Source organism: Pezoporus occidentalis, unplaced genomic scaffold (genome assembly GCF_034315485.1).
Source record: "Pezoporus occidentalis ecotype Australia unplaced genomic scaffold, CSIRO_AGI_Poc_V1 ctg138, whole genome shotgun sequence".
In the NCBI taxonomy this organism is placed as follows: Eukaryota; Metazoa; Chordata; class Aves; order Psittaciformes; family Psittacidae; genus Pezoporus; species Pezoporus occidentalis.
The window spans coordinates 1,129,441-1,147,045 of record NW_026913188.1 but is presented as its reverse complement, the minus strand read 5'-3'; the positions used below and the strand labels follow the sequence as shown (position 1 = coordinate 1,147,045).

General features: G+C 41.4%; 1 protein-coding gene across 3 annotated transcripts in view; it reads left to right on the top strand.

Annotated features, from left to right (window-relative positions):
* The window catches only part of RASSF3 (Ras association domain family member 3), a 113,797-nt gene that overhangs the window by 93,273 nt on the left and 2,919 nt on the right, over nucleotides 1-17,605 (top strand). For all 3 annotated transcript variants that reach the window (XM_062609480.1, XM_062609481.1, XM_062609482.1), the window contains 3 exons: nucleotides 14,430-14,537; nucleotides 15,844-16,111; nucleotides 17,192-17,307. In XM_062609480.1, the coding sequence (XP_062465464.1) occupies nucleotides 14,430-14,537; nucleotides 15,844-16,111; nucleotides 17,192-17,307 (492 nt within the window). The remainder of the gene's footprint in view (nucleotides 1-14,429; nucleotides 14,538-15,843; nucleotides 16,112-17,191; nucleotides 17,308-17,605) is intronic.

The following is a 17,605-nucleotide window of genomic DNA, read 5'->3' as shown; positions in this document are numbered from 1 at the left end:
ATGCCTTGTAGTTTATGTGCAAAGGTGACATGGTTTACTATGCTACTGTAACTTTTGCCATTCATAATACAAGTCAGTGAAATGGAAAGAATTTGGATGCTAAATGGATTCCTTTTAAAAAATAGAAAACTGAATACCTTTTCTGCCCTGTGTTCCTCTCCCCCTTCCCTGCACCATGCAACTAGCCATTAGGTAAGTCTTTTACATGAACCTGTGATGTTTGCTGATCTGGAGTTTTTATAGTCAGGTTACACAAAGGACCTACTGATAGAAATTCAGTTGAATTTCAGTGTTCTGAATAAATTGCCAGTGCAGGTTTGGAACATAAGAAAAAAATGCTTTTTAATTCATTGTATGTTTGGTTGAGGTGTAAAGCTGAGGTCCTTTCATGCACAGCGAGTCTGCAGTTAGAGAGGCCTTGTTAGTGGACCCTTTGTTATATGTGTTCAAGTGGAAGAGTGGATGTGAACTGACTGTTCCATTTACAGAATCACAGAATGGTTGGCGTTGGAAGGTTGGAGATCATCTAGTCCAAGCCCTCTGCTAAAGCAGATTCACCTAGAGCAAACTGCACAGGACCCACTTCCAGACTCCACAGCCTCTCTGGGCACCCTGTTCCACGTTGCCACCCTCAAAGAAGTTTTTCCTCATATTCCAGTGGAACTTTCTGTGTTTCAGTTTGTGCATGTTGCCCCTTATCCTGTCACTGGGCATCACTGTAAAGAGTCTGACCCCATCCTCTTGACAGCATCACTTAAGATATTTGTATGCATTTGATAAGATCCTCCCTAAGTCATCTCTTTTCCATGCTAAAGAAGCTGAGCTTTCTTAGCCTTTCCTTTTAAGAGAGATGCTCTAGATCCCTAATCATGTTTATAGCCCTCCAGTGAATCCTATTCAGTAGTTCCTTGTCTTTCTTGAACCAGGGAGTCTAGAATTGGACAAAGAATACTCCAGACATGAGCAGAGTAGAGGGGGAGGATGACCTCCCTTGACCTTCTGGCCACACTGATCCTGATGCACACGAGGACTTCCAGGTCCTCTTCCGCAGAGATGTTTTCCAGCAGGTCGACCCCTAACCTGCACAGGTACTCGATGTTATTCCTCCCTAGGTACTGGACCCTACACTTGCCTTTGAATTTCATTAGGTTGTTCACCCAACTCACCAGCCAGTCCAAGTCTCGCTGAATGGCAGCACAACCTTCTGGTGTATAAGCCACTCTTCCCAGCTTTGTACCATCAGCAAACTTGGTGAGAGTGCACTCTGTGCCTTCATCCAGCTCATTGATGAGTAAGTTGAGCAAGACTGGACCCAGAGCTGTCCCTGGGGTAACACTGTTACTTACAGGCCTCTGAGGTTGGTAAACTTTCATGGTAAGATAAGTCAGTGTTACAATTCAGTAACTTTAGAAGTCTAAGTTTGTAGGTGTAGGTAAATGCTGTTTCAGTTGGGTGATTTTTGTTTTTTCGTTTTCCATTTTGATCCCCTGTCAGAAGGAGTTGATAGCAGGTTGTTTGCTTTATTTTGCCCTCTGAAAATGTGAATTAAACATCAAGATTCTTCGTATTTTCTGTTAAAGTTCAGGAGTCATTAACAAAAGTATTTAAGGGACTCTTATTAAAAGGCAATTAATTTGTGGTTTTGCTTTGCAGAATTTGATGGTTGAGGAAACTTTGATTCTATTGTTTTCACCTCCTCCCATGCTTGTTCATAAGGTGACCTGGTCTTTTTAATGTGTCCTGTCTTCTGAGAGTGTTTTTTCAGAGGGTGTGGTGGGCACTAATTTTCCCTGTTCTCTTTAACAAGAGTGGGGGTATTTAATGAAAAATTCTAGTGGGCTCTCTTCTCCTTCCACCTGAAATGCGTATCAGCTCTAACAGATCTCATACCTTCATGAGCTTCATAATTATATTTCCTGAAGCCGACGTTGGGCATAAGGAAAGGTGGAGTAGCAGCCGCGTTTCCTTGTGCCTGTAACATCCTGCCTGTAAAAGCAGGGAAATAGCTGTTTGGAAAGAAAAAAGGAATGACTTTTAAACTTTGTTGTAAAATCAACACGTTCTCCCATTTGCTGCTTAAGAACAAAGCATGTAATCTTTTCCCCCCTTCTCTGGTTTCCTGATGGCCACTCTCCAGCATGGCAAAATAACTTGTGTTTGGAGTCGGGCCATAACATTGGGTTGTAAGCAAGCAAGCCCCGTTCTCCAGTGCAGCCTAATTGCTGTTCTCCTGACCTTTCCTCAGAAGAAAAGTTGGTTAATGAATATCCCACTGGAAAAGCTGGATAAACAATGTTCTAAAGTCTTCCGTTCACACCTCCCTTGAAAGCCTACCCATTATGACCTCCTACTTCATTCTCCTCTCTACTGCATCCCACCAGCATTGATCTAAATAGCACCGGTATCACCCCACTCGTATTGATATCATTAGAAAACATGATGTCTGATTGCAACAATTGCCATGTAATTCTGAAGTGACTCCCTACTACAGAATTGTCTGCCATGAGAAGGAAACTGAGTTGATCAGGAGGGAGCAGCATGCTTATGTCGTCCCTGGAGATGTTAGTGGTGTAAACTGTGCGGTTATACACGGTACCGGGCTAGCACAGTGTTCGGGTAAGCTGAGACCTGTGTGGTGAAGTGTTTAGTGCGTTGTAGTTCTCTTATGCTGCAGAGTTGTTTAATGGTTGTTTATATAAGCTGTGGCCTTACTTTTTTAACCTGTACACAAATAAAACAAGCCCCCAATTTCCTCTGCTAGTTCTTATATTTTCAATTTGTTTATCCTGTTCTTTTTCAGCTGCAAAAAGAAAAAATTCTGTGTTCATCCTAATTAATAAAGGAGCTTTCTGGATTTGTAGAAGGTGTTTGTAGCCTAGTGGTGTGTCTCTTACTAGATGAGGACTTTGACAGCCGGCGCTGGTTTCTGAGGCAGCAGTAGCATCTAGCAGAGAATAAGGCATACAGCTAAAAGCAGTAATCTCTTAAATTGTCCCAGCATGGATGTCTACATCTTGAGGCATCTGGATTAATTTGTGAGAAATAAATGTGTGTGTTCTGGAAAACAAATTCATACAGAAACTAGGCAGCAAGTGTATTTTTGCAAAAAGGGTTGAGTGAGATAAATTGGTGGCAGTTTCAATTTTTGTAATGGTAGTAGCATATTTTCACTTTCTTTTTAGAGAACATATGAGCTCTGAAGAAATTTGTCCTTTTGTCTGTCCCACACTGCTCACAGTTGAAGTGCTTGGTAGCTTCTTTAAATGTATGCATGAATAATAAAAACAGAGTGTAGAAATCCAGGGGATTAAAAACCTCTCAGAAGGCAAGTTGTCATTACCATGCTGATGAGTTTATTCAAGGCATGATATTGCTGAATCAGTTGGTGAGGTTCCTCACAATGCAGAGATCTGAAGGTTGAGTACCACCATACCAAGGTTGAGCTTGAGGTCACTAGGATGTGTATAAGCTGGATCCAAGACCAGTTCAAACCTGTTCTCTCTTTATTTGCCTTCTTACTGGCACAACAAGAAGTCTGAGCTCTGAAGCTTTAGTAAGTTCAAACTGCAACTCCAGTAAAACTGAACAAAGGTGAGGAAAGAAGTAAAAAAAATCCTGTTTGCTGCAGCCTTGAGATAGTTCATTAAAGGGTTCTGGCATTTATTTTTCGGCATTTGACCTCTTAAGGCTGGGGACACAAGAGAGAAGTAAAATCTTATCATTACGGCCAGTGAAAGTTTACGCTATGGTGTCCCTGCCCATGGCCAGGGGGGTTGGAACTAAATGATCTTGAGGTTCTTTCCAACCCTGACTATTCTGCGATTCTATGGTGGTGGTGCTGAGATGGTCACCCAGTTTGGTCCCTCTCCTTTTTTCTTTCCTGAAATGATGAACTGAATTTTTGCCAGATTGGATCTGGCAGTAGTAGGCAAAGGTGATGGCTGTAGTTTGCTGCTTCAGAAATGTGTTTGGGATACCACCCTACTTTTTAATAAAACATGCTAATGTAAAGACTGTACAGTAGGGTGCAGTCATTAGTGTGTTGGCTGTTAATGAAATGTGGCAAGTGACAGAAACTTTCTGGAGTGTAAAAGAAGAATGAAATCCTTCATGCAGGCTAGACTGCAGGGGTTCCTCCTTTTGCCTGCACTGTGTGGAACATCTAATTCAAATACCTCAATGCCCTTGGAGGCAGGTGCCTTTTATAATATTTCTGTAGGAGTTGTGTAAAATGTTAATTACACAAAGTGCAGTGAGAGAGGCTGTGTTGGGGTAGAAATACTTCGTATAAGTTTATTTCATGGAAACCTAGCTTGCCCTGTTGAAGGAGACCTGCATTCACTGCAAACTTCATTAGGCTTTACATAGCTGTTGCCATTTGATGTGCGTGTATGTAAAGCAGCAGTGACAGAAGTTGCCTGTAAATGCTTATGGCAGTTTTATTGTGATCATATTCAACATATTAAGATGATACTTCAGATTCTTTGGCTTAGAGGATGTGTACTTTTTATTAAAGATACCAATGACTACTTACAACTTTTACCCCTGTAAGGTTATTGTTATGGGCTTTTGAGGTCTTAAAAATGCCGATTTTATTTGAAAAATAGATGGTTGTACTTCAGGGTTTTTAATAATTTTAATTTTTTTATATAATTTTGTGGGGTTTTGAATGCATCTGTGGTAAAGGAGGGTGCTTTTCCTTCAGAAAAGTTTCAAATACAAGATCAGTGGCAGGTTGACCAAGAGAGAGAGACAGTAGCAGTAACTTTTTGAGTTTTTTAGGGAACTGTATCTTCCTCAAACAAGGAACTTCTCCCCATAAGCAGTATTTGCTTAAAGAAGACCGTGCATCTTTTTGAGCAACACTGTTTTCATTGTAGTGTTCATGATAAGGGATTAACTGTCAGGAATGTGCTATACCTGAAGAGCCCAGTGCATTATGTGATGTTTCCTAGATGAGAACTGTTACTGTGCAATTTTTAAGAAGTCTGTTTTTTCCCTTTTTCTTTCAAGTAAAACAAATCCAAACAAAAATGACTTGGTTAGTGGGACAATGACGATTTGTGTCCAACACCAGCCCCGAAGCTGGGCCTGGTTAGGAAGTTGTTTGTTGCCTTTTCTCTATTCAGGCAGGCTTTGTCAGAAGGATTAAAAACCAATTTGGTGACACAATCTCTGAACTACCCAACCAAACAGGGAAAGGGAATGTTGCTCTTTAGATAAAATGGTGTTTGACGCACAGGGTGAAAGCTGGCACATCAGCCAACTTCTGCTGGGACAAGGCCCATGACTCAGCTTGCCTCAGACTTGGGAAGTCCTGGCAGTAACCACGAGGAGAAGGCTGCCCACTTTGTCCTGCCACGACGCTGGCTCTTCCTGCACTGTGCTTCCCAAGGAAAGGCGGGTTGATTCCCAGTGCCAGTTTTAATGTAAAATGCAGATAGCTGCATTTGAAGACCTGGGGGTTGTCGCTGCAGACATCCTCTTCCTGCCTCTTGTTAGGTGGAGAACACTGGAGTCTTGCATTGCAGGGTCACATGCAAATGCTGTGGTGGAATGACCCGTGGTCCTAATATTACTTAATTGTCTGATTGCTGTGTAATAGCTCAGGTTCCAGACCAAACTTAACTGTCTTTTCAAGATACCCTATGGAAACCTAATTAGTTTATCTTGTGTAAGCTTGTTTCCTAACTGTCTGCTAAAAGCTGCAGGTCACAAAGAGGCTGGTAATCCATTTTACTTCATTAAACCCCTTAACTAATTAAACAGCCAGCAGTCAAAACTCACATGCTTTCTGGAGGGGAGACCTGAAGGAGTTTTTTGACTATTTGTGATGTTTCATACATCTAATTTTACTGAAATTTGCAAAATTGAAATAGCTGTGAAATGTTACTTCAACCATGTAATGTATTGTTTCAATAATATGCCGGGGGGGGGGGGAAGTACAAATCTGCATAAAACCTGCTGTGTCTTTGGGGACAGAATCTAAAGCCAAGCCTCTGATACTATTCTTGATACAGTTGGTTCTCACTTTAAACAGATGACTGGCTTTTTAAAACTGTGTTGTGTGCCAGTAGTTTAAAGTACAGCCATATAGGGTATGACAGGGTCTGTAACTAAGGGTTTTCAGAGGTGATGTCATGATAAACTTGAGCACTGCTTCTTAAGCACTGTTTATGTCACCAAGAAACAGATTCCTTTTTCTAGCCTTCCTTTCACAGCACCTGAATAATAACTATGTTTATGTTGCCTCTGTTTGAAGGAAAATAATATGTTAAAAGGAATAAGGGGAAGTTAGAGTTCTTGTTTTGTTTCTCTGCTGCTTAAAAATATTCATCATACAAACAGCTGAGTGTTTACATCAGAGAGGTCAGACAGGAGCCATAATGCTTTGCTTTACCCTTTGTCATTTAGTGCTTTTGATAGTGTGCCAAGTGGTGTGTTGGTATTTGGAAAAAAACTGCAAATAGTTCGAAAGTAACAAGTATTTACTTACTAACTGGAATGCCTGTACCTTGTAAAATCCTGCTACAGTTATAAGCTGCGGTAATTTCACAGGGATTTCTTTAAGCACATATGGAAGTGCCCTGGAAGAGAGACCCTGTTGCTTCATGGGCATCTTAGGTAACGAGTTTTCATAGACTTGCAGTATACAAACAGATAAGCAAAGAGCATCTAAGCTTTGCACCTTTGTGGGGTCTGCACCCAGCTCCGATCACCACTTCTGTAGAAGGGCTTACTGCAGTTGCCCCTTGCTAAAATGATTGAGAGGATGGAGCAGCTGTCTTGGGAAAGACCAAGGAGCCCAGGGCTCCTCACTGTGGAGAATTAAAATGGGGTGTGATTATGGTTGTCAAACTCACAAAGGTGATGCACAGGCTGAATGTGAAACTCAGGCTTGTTAGGTCCTGCCATATTAGGATTAAGGGATACTCGGTGTATCTAGCAGAGCTCATCTTCTGTCTTAATGGGAGATCAGCTTAAAGCAAGTGGCACTTCTTCACACTGCAGACATGAATTTCTGGGACTTGCTGCTTCAGGAGGTGCAGAGACAGGCAGTATGGGCAGGTTCTAAAGGGTTTATGTGCCTGCATAGACACCAGGTCCATAAATGGACACTGAACACTTGGAAGGGAGGTGCCCTCTGAATTCCTGCTACAACACTTGTGGATGCCAGCAGAGAGGCTGCAGAAAAGGCTCATGTGCTTGCTCGAAATAGCTTTTATTTTTGCTGCTGTTGGAGGCAGAACACAAGGCTGGATGCATCATACACCTGACCTGGGAAGGCACCGTTCCTCTTGCTGCCTCGGAAGGGCATGGTGCAGGCTGTTCCTCAAGCAAGTTAGACTCACTCTGACTGTCAGGGTAATTACTTAACTCAGATCAGCCAAACCCATTTAGAAAAATAGAATCTTTTTCTAAAGGAGAGCCTACTTCTTTGCCCTGTGTGCCACTGACAGGGGTGGGAACTGCATCATGCAGGGTGCACAAAGGGAATTCTACCTACATCCATCCTATCAGAAAAATTCCTCTGACCCAGAGAGCAACCTCACCCCAGTCAGGAGCACACAGAAATTTCAAGGTACAGCTCTGTAAGATGACAAAATGCCTGAATGCCAATACTTCTCCAGGCACCCTGCCCTCATTTAGTCTTCTCCATACCCTTCTGGTGTCTCAGACTGACTGTGGGTGGATGTGGCCACTAGCTCTACCTAGTGATTGTCAGGCTTTCAAATAAAGGAAGATCACATCTGGGTGTAGGCTTGCCTTGGGGTGAAAGGAGAAGCTGCTGGCAAGGCTGCTGTGCTCCCAGGAGAGTTAGGATGAGGGAGAAGCAAGATGTTTGTTTTGAAACAATTTAATTGAAGGGTTTCAATTTCTTTCTTTCCTGCAGGAGTGCTGGCAGGCTGTAGGAAATAGTGTTCTTGCTTGTAGAAGTAGCAACAACTGACATCAGAAGTCTCTCTATTTTCCTTCCGGTGTTCTCTGCTGGGCTTTTTTGTTGCATGCTAGCACTGTTAGTTAAATCCTTTCTTTAATGCAAGCATGATAAGTAGGATGCATTAGTTGCAATTATTTTAACCAAACCTGTTTAATGTAGATTAGGCTGCATTTCTCATTTGTCAGAGACTCAGTGCTTTACTTCAGGAATTATTCCTGGCCACAATTTAGTAAGATCACAGTAAGATCAGGACATCTTGATTCATCTGACTGAATCAAGGTTCACTCTGTGAGATTAATATGAAATATGAGGGCAGGGAATAGAGACAGACATCGTTTAAAATTTTGCTTGAGCTCCCACAGGTCTTTGGTTCTTTTCTTGTTTTCATACTTCTTATGAACATGTTTTAATATGTTCCTGGGGTAGGTTAACATTTCATCCATTATATTTTCCTTTGTCTGTGAAGCCAAAATGTTAAGAGGAGCTTGGTTTCCCACTCCTTAAGAGATGCTAATTTCTAGATTGAACAGGAGATTGGATAGAGGAGAGAGACTTTCTGTTACCCTTCATAGAGGCCTTTCCCCACTTAGGGAACCCATGCATCTGTCTCAGAGCAAGGATCCTGGCTTCAGGGTTTTGTGTTTTTTCTTTCTTTATAGAACCTCTTCTCAGCCTCATCCCATGGCAGCTTGCTAGCTGTTGAGTTTAGCACTTTTTGTACTGCATGCAGGGCTAGGGTTTGGCAGTAACTATAAGCCTTGCAGTTTGTTGAAGTCCCTGATGTGATGAGATTCTTTTTGGGCACCACAACTTGATTTGCAGTTAATTGTAATCTGTGCAGTTTTAATTGTCTTCCTTGAGGATTCCTGCTGAGCTAGTCTGTGGGGGGCTTTATATTGAACATAAATGTTACAAAGAGAGTGCTGTTTCTGTAAACATCTGCAATACAATAAATGAGATGTGCATGGAGGTGATAAAGAAAAAACATTTTCTACCCTTTTTGTTGAGGGGAAGCTCAACTGTGAAGAGGCATTGCATCATGAGCTCTAATGAAATACCAGCTATTCCCCTTGGGAAAATGAAAGCACTTGCCTCATTTCCCTCTCAGTGGCAGCTGTTGCTTAGGAATTTCATTTGAGACTGCTTTGGTTGACCTGAGGAATGGCTTTGATGCAAATGGCCACCAATTGTGTGTGCTGTAAGTGTGGGAAGGACAGCATCATTTTCATAGAAGTTAATAGCTCAGAGCACTAGCAGTGTTTTGGACCAAGATACATCATCTGTATGAATTCTCATGTATTCAGCTGTCTCCTTGAGATTAGTTTTTGTATTTCACATCTGTGCTGGGCTGAAGAAGTTGAAGATAACATGAGAAGCAGGGAGTGGAAGGAGACCAGGAGCTGTGATGAGCTCTGATGAACATGCTTAATTGGGGTGGGAAGAGGAAGGGCTGTTGACATGGCAGCCATTTCTGAGAGTGTCATTTGGCTGAGTGATGGAGGAGTCAAACTCAAGTTTGATTGGTTTTGGTGAAAATAACATTGAAATGTTTGTGCATTGTTTTATGGAGAAAATTCCTTTTTTGAACACTAGCACCCAGGAGTGCCACTGTTAAGCTCAGCAACATCTAAGTCATGGCTGACAGAAGACACAGCGTGAACTGCTCTGCTGACTTCATTCTGCTGCTGTGACATATGCAAGGATCTGTGGTTAGGAAACTCATCACCAGGCCTACTTTTGCAGAAAGGCGGTTTCACAATTCCCAGCATATGAATTTTGTGAGGCATGCATGCTGGGCGTTCTGTAGGGAGCTGGAGATGAATCAGCTGCCTCTGAATTGAATAGAGATGACTTGGCTGGCTGGAGCATGCCACCCTTCACGCCTAGCAGTGCTCTCTCCCCAGAGCTCTGCTGGGGGTTGCAGAGCACAACTGGGGGGCACAGGAAAGCCACAGTGGAAGAAGCAGCTTTTGACCTTTGGCTGAGTGAGCCACTAGGTGACACGGAGTGCTTCCTCTCTCAGTAGGCCAGGCAGAGCAGTCACAAGAACCAATGATAGATATACATGGCTGTAACATCCAAATCTCACCTCTCAAATGCCCTTGCTCCTTTGTTTAGAGCAACTGAGGGCAATTGCTTTCCCCATAGTCCCACCCTGAGCAGGTCTGGCTTCAGCCACTTGGTGGCCATTTCAAGAGCAACAGGTTAGAAGCATATTGTGGAGATAATTACTCTGCTGTTATACTGGATGACTCAAGGCCTTCTACAGGTTTAGCTGTAGAAAAATTTACCTGCTGAGATAACAAAGTGGAATTTGACCTGCTCAACCTAAGCAGAGTTAGCAGAGGTCTTTTGTTTTTAGTGGGTTCTGGTACAAGGTAACAAGTACAGAAGGAAGTAAGAGAGCTGTGGGAAATGAGTTTGCCAAGTTTTTCTCCATCCACCTAAGCAGGCTGGTCAAAGAAGACTTACTTATTGTAACTTAAAACGTGGCTAGGCAGAGGTGTATGGCAAAAGTTATGTGCCACTGTATACTGAGAGCAATTCAGCTTCAGGAAAGTTGGGGAAAAAAAGTATGCCATCAGCTTCTCTTTGCATGTTGCTTAAGTATAATTAGAAAAATTAAAATACATAGGTGCCTCAAGTATGTGTGTGCTACTTAATGATACTCACTGAGAGCAGCTGACCCCATGAATCACAGTGGGCTGAGGCTCTCTTGTTCATAATAAACTCGGGAAGGTATTCCTTTGTTGGCTTTCTCCTGACAGCAGTCATGTGAGGTTTACTGTCTCTGCAGTCTGTGTGACAGCAATGTGATTTTCTATAGGCACTGGTGTCTAGCTGGTGAGGAGTTTTTGTTTGCTTGGTTGAAGTAATGTGTGTGTGCAGTTTGAGTGTTTAGGGCTTTTGTTTGGGAGCAGGAGGGTATCTCCAGATCAGTTTGTTAAGATCTCAGGGTTAGTTTTTCAGCAGCACAGTTGTTTTTCCTTTCCTGTGACAGATCTTCCATTGTTCGCTGTCTGTGGCCTTCCTGGTCAAGGATGGTGGACTGGAGTGAAAATGATGATTGAAGTACACAAAGATTCTGTCTTTTCTTCAGTCCATTTCTTGAATGGAATTGGGTCTGTTCTTCAATGTTTTAATCCTTCAGTCCTTTTTTGTATTCCGTTCATAGTCTTGCATAATCTACATGCTGTTAAACTTAGTTGAGACAGATATTTGGTTGTTTAAAAAATGAACTATAGCTGCATTTGTTGGCAGTATGCTACAGAAGTCTATCTTGGCTTTTGCGTAAACAGGGCTCTATGTTTTCTATGTGCTTAATTAAACTGTGACAAAATTGCCCAGCCTCTAGAGCCAGTGCAAGAAGGTGGAAATTCCAGTGGTACGTTCACATAGGGAATCATGTCTAACTCAGTTGAGGGAATAACAGGTCCCCTGGTGATGCCCAGTGACCTACAGCTCTGTACCAGAGCCACCCCTGAGAAGACTGGCATTACTCTGAACACTAGTTGTTTCCCTGTCCCCTTCATCACTGGCCTGGTGGAGCTGCTACCAGGCTTATTGCCAACTTGTGTAGCCACCCCTTTCTCTCTCACTGTTGCCATCAGTTCCAGCACCCTTAAGCCTGCTCTTGCATGAACATTTGGCTCTATCAAGAGCCTTGTTAGCATTTGGCACTGTATTCTGCAACACATTACAGATGTGAATCCAGGGCATCACCAAAGAGTGAGTCTTACCAGAAATTAGCTTGTTTAGGGGCTGTGCTTGGGTTTTGCTTGTCATGCCTGGTTCCGTGACAGTCCACAGGACTAGACTGATCTCATGGGTTGTGTCTGTTCTAACCTGACCAAGTTTCTATCACTTTGCTAGAAAAATGTATTCAGAGAACAGTAATATGTATGAAAACTCTCCTATATGAAAACAGGAGAAAGTTATTTGCTCTTTGCCCTCTCACATGCATGCTCCCCACTCTCCTCCCCTCCTCAGTTAAAGGCAATGAGTTCTTTCTGTCATCTACAGTTATTAAAAGTCCTTTTTGCAAAATAAAACCTCTTATGGTTCACAGAAGTTAATGTGAACTGTGTGGGTGTTTAGTTTTTTTGGTTTTTACCAAAGGTTGAGGTTTGAATATAGAAAAGGTGGCGAGTGTTTTCTTCTTTTCTGGTTAGTGTTTCATCTTGATGATAATGAATGTTGTGGGTGACTTAAGTAATCATGGTGGCAGTAGGCTCCAGCAGGGCAGATGAGAGGTTCCTTCTTGAACAATCAGCAATGGAATTACAATAAATATTAAAACTGTGTCCATCATTGGAAGTTCAGTATCAGCAGTGTTAGTAGATTAGAGAGGTATGAGCTCCACAACATGCTTGTCTCTTGGAGAGCTGAGTCTTGGCTGGTATCCATGTGAAGGGGCTTGTCTGCAGCTACACAGACAAGGAACATATCAAGTTAAAGCTTGGATTCTTGAAATCAGTCATGTAGATGGCAAATGTTCTGTCAGACCTTGGTGGCCAGAGGCCTGCAGACTGTCCCATATCCCTTCAGTACCCACTGCTGAGATTGTCTTGGCCACCTCCCACAACATTATTTGAAGTCATCAGTTAGACTGACTAACATCTGACTGGCGTTAGAGTGCCCATGTTTCCAGACTCTGACTATGGGTCATTGGTTTTGGTATTTTAAGCATGAAAACAGCAATAACATTTACTTAAATTTCAGAGGAAAAAGAAATAAACCTATCTAGATTTTTTTTTTTCTTTTTTCTATGTCTGCTTTGTTTTATAACTACTCATTTGCCCCTGAACAGAACACCACAAAGCTGTAAGAGCCTCTGTGGAGACAGAGTGAGCGGTTTAAAGGAAGCTGTATCTGTCATTATTATGATATTTTGGGGGAGGAGAAAAAAAAATCCAGAAGGACAAGAATACTCAGTTTCTCTAGTGAGAATAGACTTGAATTCTGAAAACATTTAGTAATTGAGTATTTTGTAATAGACTAGGTGGAGTCTGGCAGCTGTGCAAGATGCTACACTATCTTAGAGTTGTGCTTGAGGAACTAATGGGAGGGTTGTTATTTTACTGGTGTTCCTTCTTGCCTCAGTTTCCTCATCTGTGAAATAAAGGTATGTTCTCTGTGTTACACAGGAAATCAGTATCTGAGCCTAGATCAAAATTCCACATTTCTGGCTTCCAGTTCTCAGTTCAGACCACACCTTTCTTTTTATAGTTATGGGGAAAAAAGTCTGCTCCAGTGTGTCATTTAGTGAAATATCATATAGGAAAAGCAAGACTAAAAGCTAAGCCCAAGAGAGCTAAAACTAGCTGGTTTTAAATTAGGAGACAGAAAAAGTTCTGTGGATTGTTTCTGGCAAATGGAAACTTGCAGTTCCACACCAGGTGTGCTCATCTTTGGGGTTGTTTCTGGCAAACTTAAGCGCCTGCAAAGTGTTTCCTGAGTGGTGTTCAAAAGACTGTGACACAAGACTGGCCACTGAAGTCAGGGAAGTCCATTCTTAGGATAAGCTCCGCCGGGCTGTGCTTGTGAGGACAGGTTGGAAAAACTGTTTCTTGACAGTTTGTCCATACAGTGAATCTATATTCCAGTGTTCAGATGTGTACCAAAAGCTTTAAGCTTCTTCAAAGCTTCTCCCTTTCAGAGTGAAGTCTTAAATCATTAAAGCTGAGAGCTGAAACTCTTTCATACTATATATGGCATTTATACTAGTGATAGAAACCAGGGTGTATTTATAACACTAGTTTGCTGCAGGAATACGGATTGGGAACAAATGTTTGTTTGGATACAATCCAACTCCAGGGATGGGTTTTACTGCTGCATGTAAGATCTGTAGCAACCTCATAAAAGCAGCAGTTGAAAAATCAAATAGGGCCTTCCCTGTGGAAAACCCACAAATTTCATGTAACAAGATACAGCTAGAGGGTTACTCGTGATGGTTCAAGTAGTAGTTGGTGACCCTGTGCATATAACCTGCTGTCTGTCACGTTGGAATGACGGGATGCTCTTATGTTGTTGGCATGTGTGAGGGTTGTTGGTGTTTCTTGTTAGTAGGTGCTGCTGTTTTGTTATATATTCTTCATTTGTTTAGGAATACCCATTTGTACCCTAAGTAGTATTTCCTGAAAATTGCAGCTGTATTCCTAACAAAATTGCATAGCACTGACAGGGGCAAATCAAGCCATGAATTAGATGTTTTATATACTGTTGATAAACATTTGAATGAAAACAGTTGGCAAAAAAGGGGCACAAGTGCCTTTGTGTGTGTTGATTTTACCATCTCCATTCAGTCCAAGTGTTCTTTCTGTTTGATTTGCCTAACATGTTAATCCTTTCTATTGCTGCACTGCTAATTACTGTATGTGGAGCCTCTGTGGAACAATTACTATTTGGACTAAGAATGCTCATATCCAAAGTATGAACTGGGTTTTATTTTTTTTCCTAAAACTGCTATCTCTGTTGTCATTTGAAGGATGTTCAGAAGGAGAGAGAACCTCATGCTTATCTCAGTAAAGAAGAAGTTAAAGAGAAGATACAAAGCTACAATTCATCTGTCACTGATAAATTAAAGATGACCTTGGTAAGTTTTGAATAGGATTCCTGTAATTTTTAATAGGAGCAATTTAATTGGTAGTGAATCATTTTATTCTCGGCATCTTACACATGAAACTCTGGTTTAATGCCTTTGTAAAAGGCTCTTTCTTAGATCTGGTAATTAAATAGCACATCTGGAATGTTTCTATCCATGTGGCTCTTTTACATGGATTGAAACAAACTGTAGTAGAAACAAATGTATATACCACTTGAAAGATGTTTAAGATAACCTTGGAGGGACACTAAGATGTAAATTTGTCAGATGAAAATCTTCCACTGGTAAACGTGAAGATATATTTGTCTTGTTTGTGTAGATAAATTTTTGTCAGGTATCTCTCTGATGAAGATGCTCAACCAATGAGAAAAGTTAACAAATTTAAACATTTATTCTAGGAGACTTAATTGTCAGAGTAGCTGTATGGGTTTTCAGCTTGAGGAGACTTCCTTACCCTCTCCCCTAGAACACAGACAACACACAGTGGAATCTGTACAGACTTCTTACTGCTGAGGACTGTGGACTAGTTCTAAGGGTCAGTGCAGACCATGCTAATAAAACATCTCTGCCCAGCAAGCTGCTATTCAGTCATTGCCTTGTCCAGATTTTCTCATACACTACATCCTCCTCTGGGTGTATAGTATATGGAAATGTTGAAATTCCATTGTATTGTAAGCCATATAAGCGTGACTATGTACTAGAAAGATTTTTATTACTTGTTTTGTATGGAGGTCAGGACTTAACTGTGCCTAAAACCAGACTGCCTAAAGTTTTCTAGCTCAGTAAATTTTGATCAGTTTTATTTTGTCTTTCAGAAGCAACTGGAATAAAGAATTTGAAATGTTCATTAGATTGGGATATATTCTGGTTCTTTGTTAATTCCAATGCAATTTGAGCATTGAAATGCTTTAGACTAATCTGACAAGCACAGCTGAAATGTGGGAAATAATTTCTGTATTTCTGTATAAAATCTGTTGTTAAAGATGCATGACAGTGGTCTCTTTCACTTCATAGTTCTCTTCTAATGTGAGAATACCACTTGTTTGTAGTACATTTTGCTTGCTGGGATCCTAATACTCTTGGAACCCAGTAGTTATTATTACGGAAAAAAAATATTCAGCAGATATACCAGAAAGAATGAATGTCTGAACTATTGAAACAATACCTTTCCTACAAGATGTCATGTGTTACAGTGGCATTTGTGTTTGCTATAACCATTTTAATCTGTCTACTCCACTAATAGGCTGCAATTAGTCATTACTAATTTTAACAGTTCAGTACTTTCCTCCTGTTGCAGAATGCAAATGGGATTTACACTGGCTTCATCAAAGTTCAGATGGAACTATGCAGACCAATCACTGTGCAGTCTTCCCACAGCCAGGGCAGATGTCCTCACAGCAATAATGAAACTGCTTTTTACTTGCCGGAGGGCTGCGTGAATACCCTTCACATCAGTAGCACCAACACTGTTCGTGAAGTTATCGAGGCCTTGCTCAAAAAGTTTTTTGTGGCTGACAACCCTGCAAAGTTTGCACTTTATAAACGCTGCCACAAGGAAGACCAAGGTATAAGTTAAGCTTGTGGCATTTTGGTTGTGAAGGGGTTTGGGGAGGGAGTGCTGCCACAGGAATACTTGAAATAAGCAGGGTGGAAGAACTTGGATAAATGGGGGTGACAGTCTTGCTCGCTTTTGTCTTTTTCCTTATGAAAGGTAGCAAGTGTAAGAGAGTAAATGATCTGGGGATGTTTCAGGGTAATTCACAAAGGACAAAATATCCTACTAAGCCATCCACAGAGATCTCCTGTGCTTTGCAGTCCATTAGATTTTATTTGATATGCCCCGTTATCAGGCTCTCAGTTTGACCTGGCTTGATATACTGCAGCTTTGTGAGACCAAATTCCAGGACAGGTTTTTAACAATTAGAGAAACCTTGATGTCTGGGATACCTGAAGTCCTTGCACTGGCAGACAGCTCTTGAGGTGGTGAGCATCAGGGGCATGCATGTCCATTGTGTTTGTGTGTGTCAGTTGGCACATATGGCTCTTCCAGCGTACTCCCTGCTGTTAGTTTCTTGCATATTGTGTTTGGAAATAGCAGAAGATACAAGAGGTATTTTTAGTGAAAAGCACATTTTGCCAACCTTGTGTTTGTGCATGTAGAATCCACCTTCTTCCATGGACATTGAGGGCAGTTTTGGGAGTTCAGATGGTTCTGGCTGTCAGTGACACCAACTGTGTCAGGCAGGCAGAGTTGTCTTTTAGATTTTGTGTAAGAGATTTTTAAGTAGAAAAGGTATCAGATACCACAGCTCTGATGTTTTAAATGCTTAGATCAACTGATCTGTGTTGTGGTTTTTTTTGTCTTGTGCTTTTCCCCTGCACGTATTCAGATGGTGAACTGTGTTGACTAGAGGCCATTTCATTCTTATGTGAATGTAGTGTTGCCATCAGTCACCTGCTCAGCTCCTCCCTAAAACTCATTTCCTCAAAACCAGTATGTAGACTTATATGTAGGCAGTATGAAGAATGTGTAAATTTTGTGGCTACACATGCATATCTCTGAGATTTCTAGCATTAATCATTCAAAGTGTTTGAAACACCATAAATGAAGATGATAATTAAATTGTGATTTTCTTCTCCTGTAGTTTATACATGCAAGCTGTCAGACCGGGAGCATCCCCTCTACCTGCGTTTGGTGGCAGGCCCCAAAACAGAAATGCTTAGTTTTGTTTTACGTGAGCATGAAACTGGAGAAGTCATGGTATGTTAACACTCCTGCTGTTTCTGTGTGTTTGTTTAACATCATGGATGAGTGGCCTGCTTCTTGATCTGTGCTGACAAGAAGGTCCATTTTTTTAGAAGCAGAATTTTTTTTTTTTCTTGTTAGAGTTACTTTGTGGTTAGACTGTTACTTACAGAACAAAACACAGTTTAAGACAGAAAGATGTTTTCTGATCCCTAAGATTTGGGAGGAGGGTGCCCGATACTGGTCCAGTTTGAAATTGTTTTGAGTGTCTGTGATTTTGTATAAAAATGCTGTATATATAAACTATTTGTAT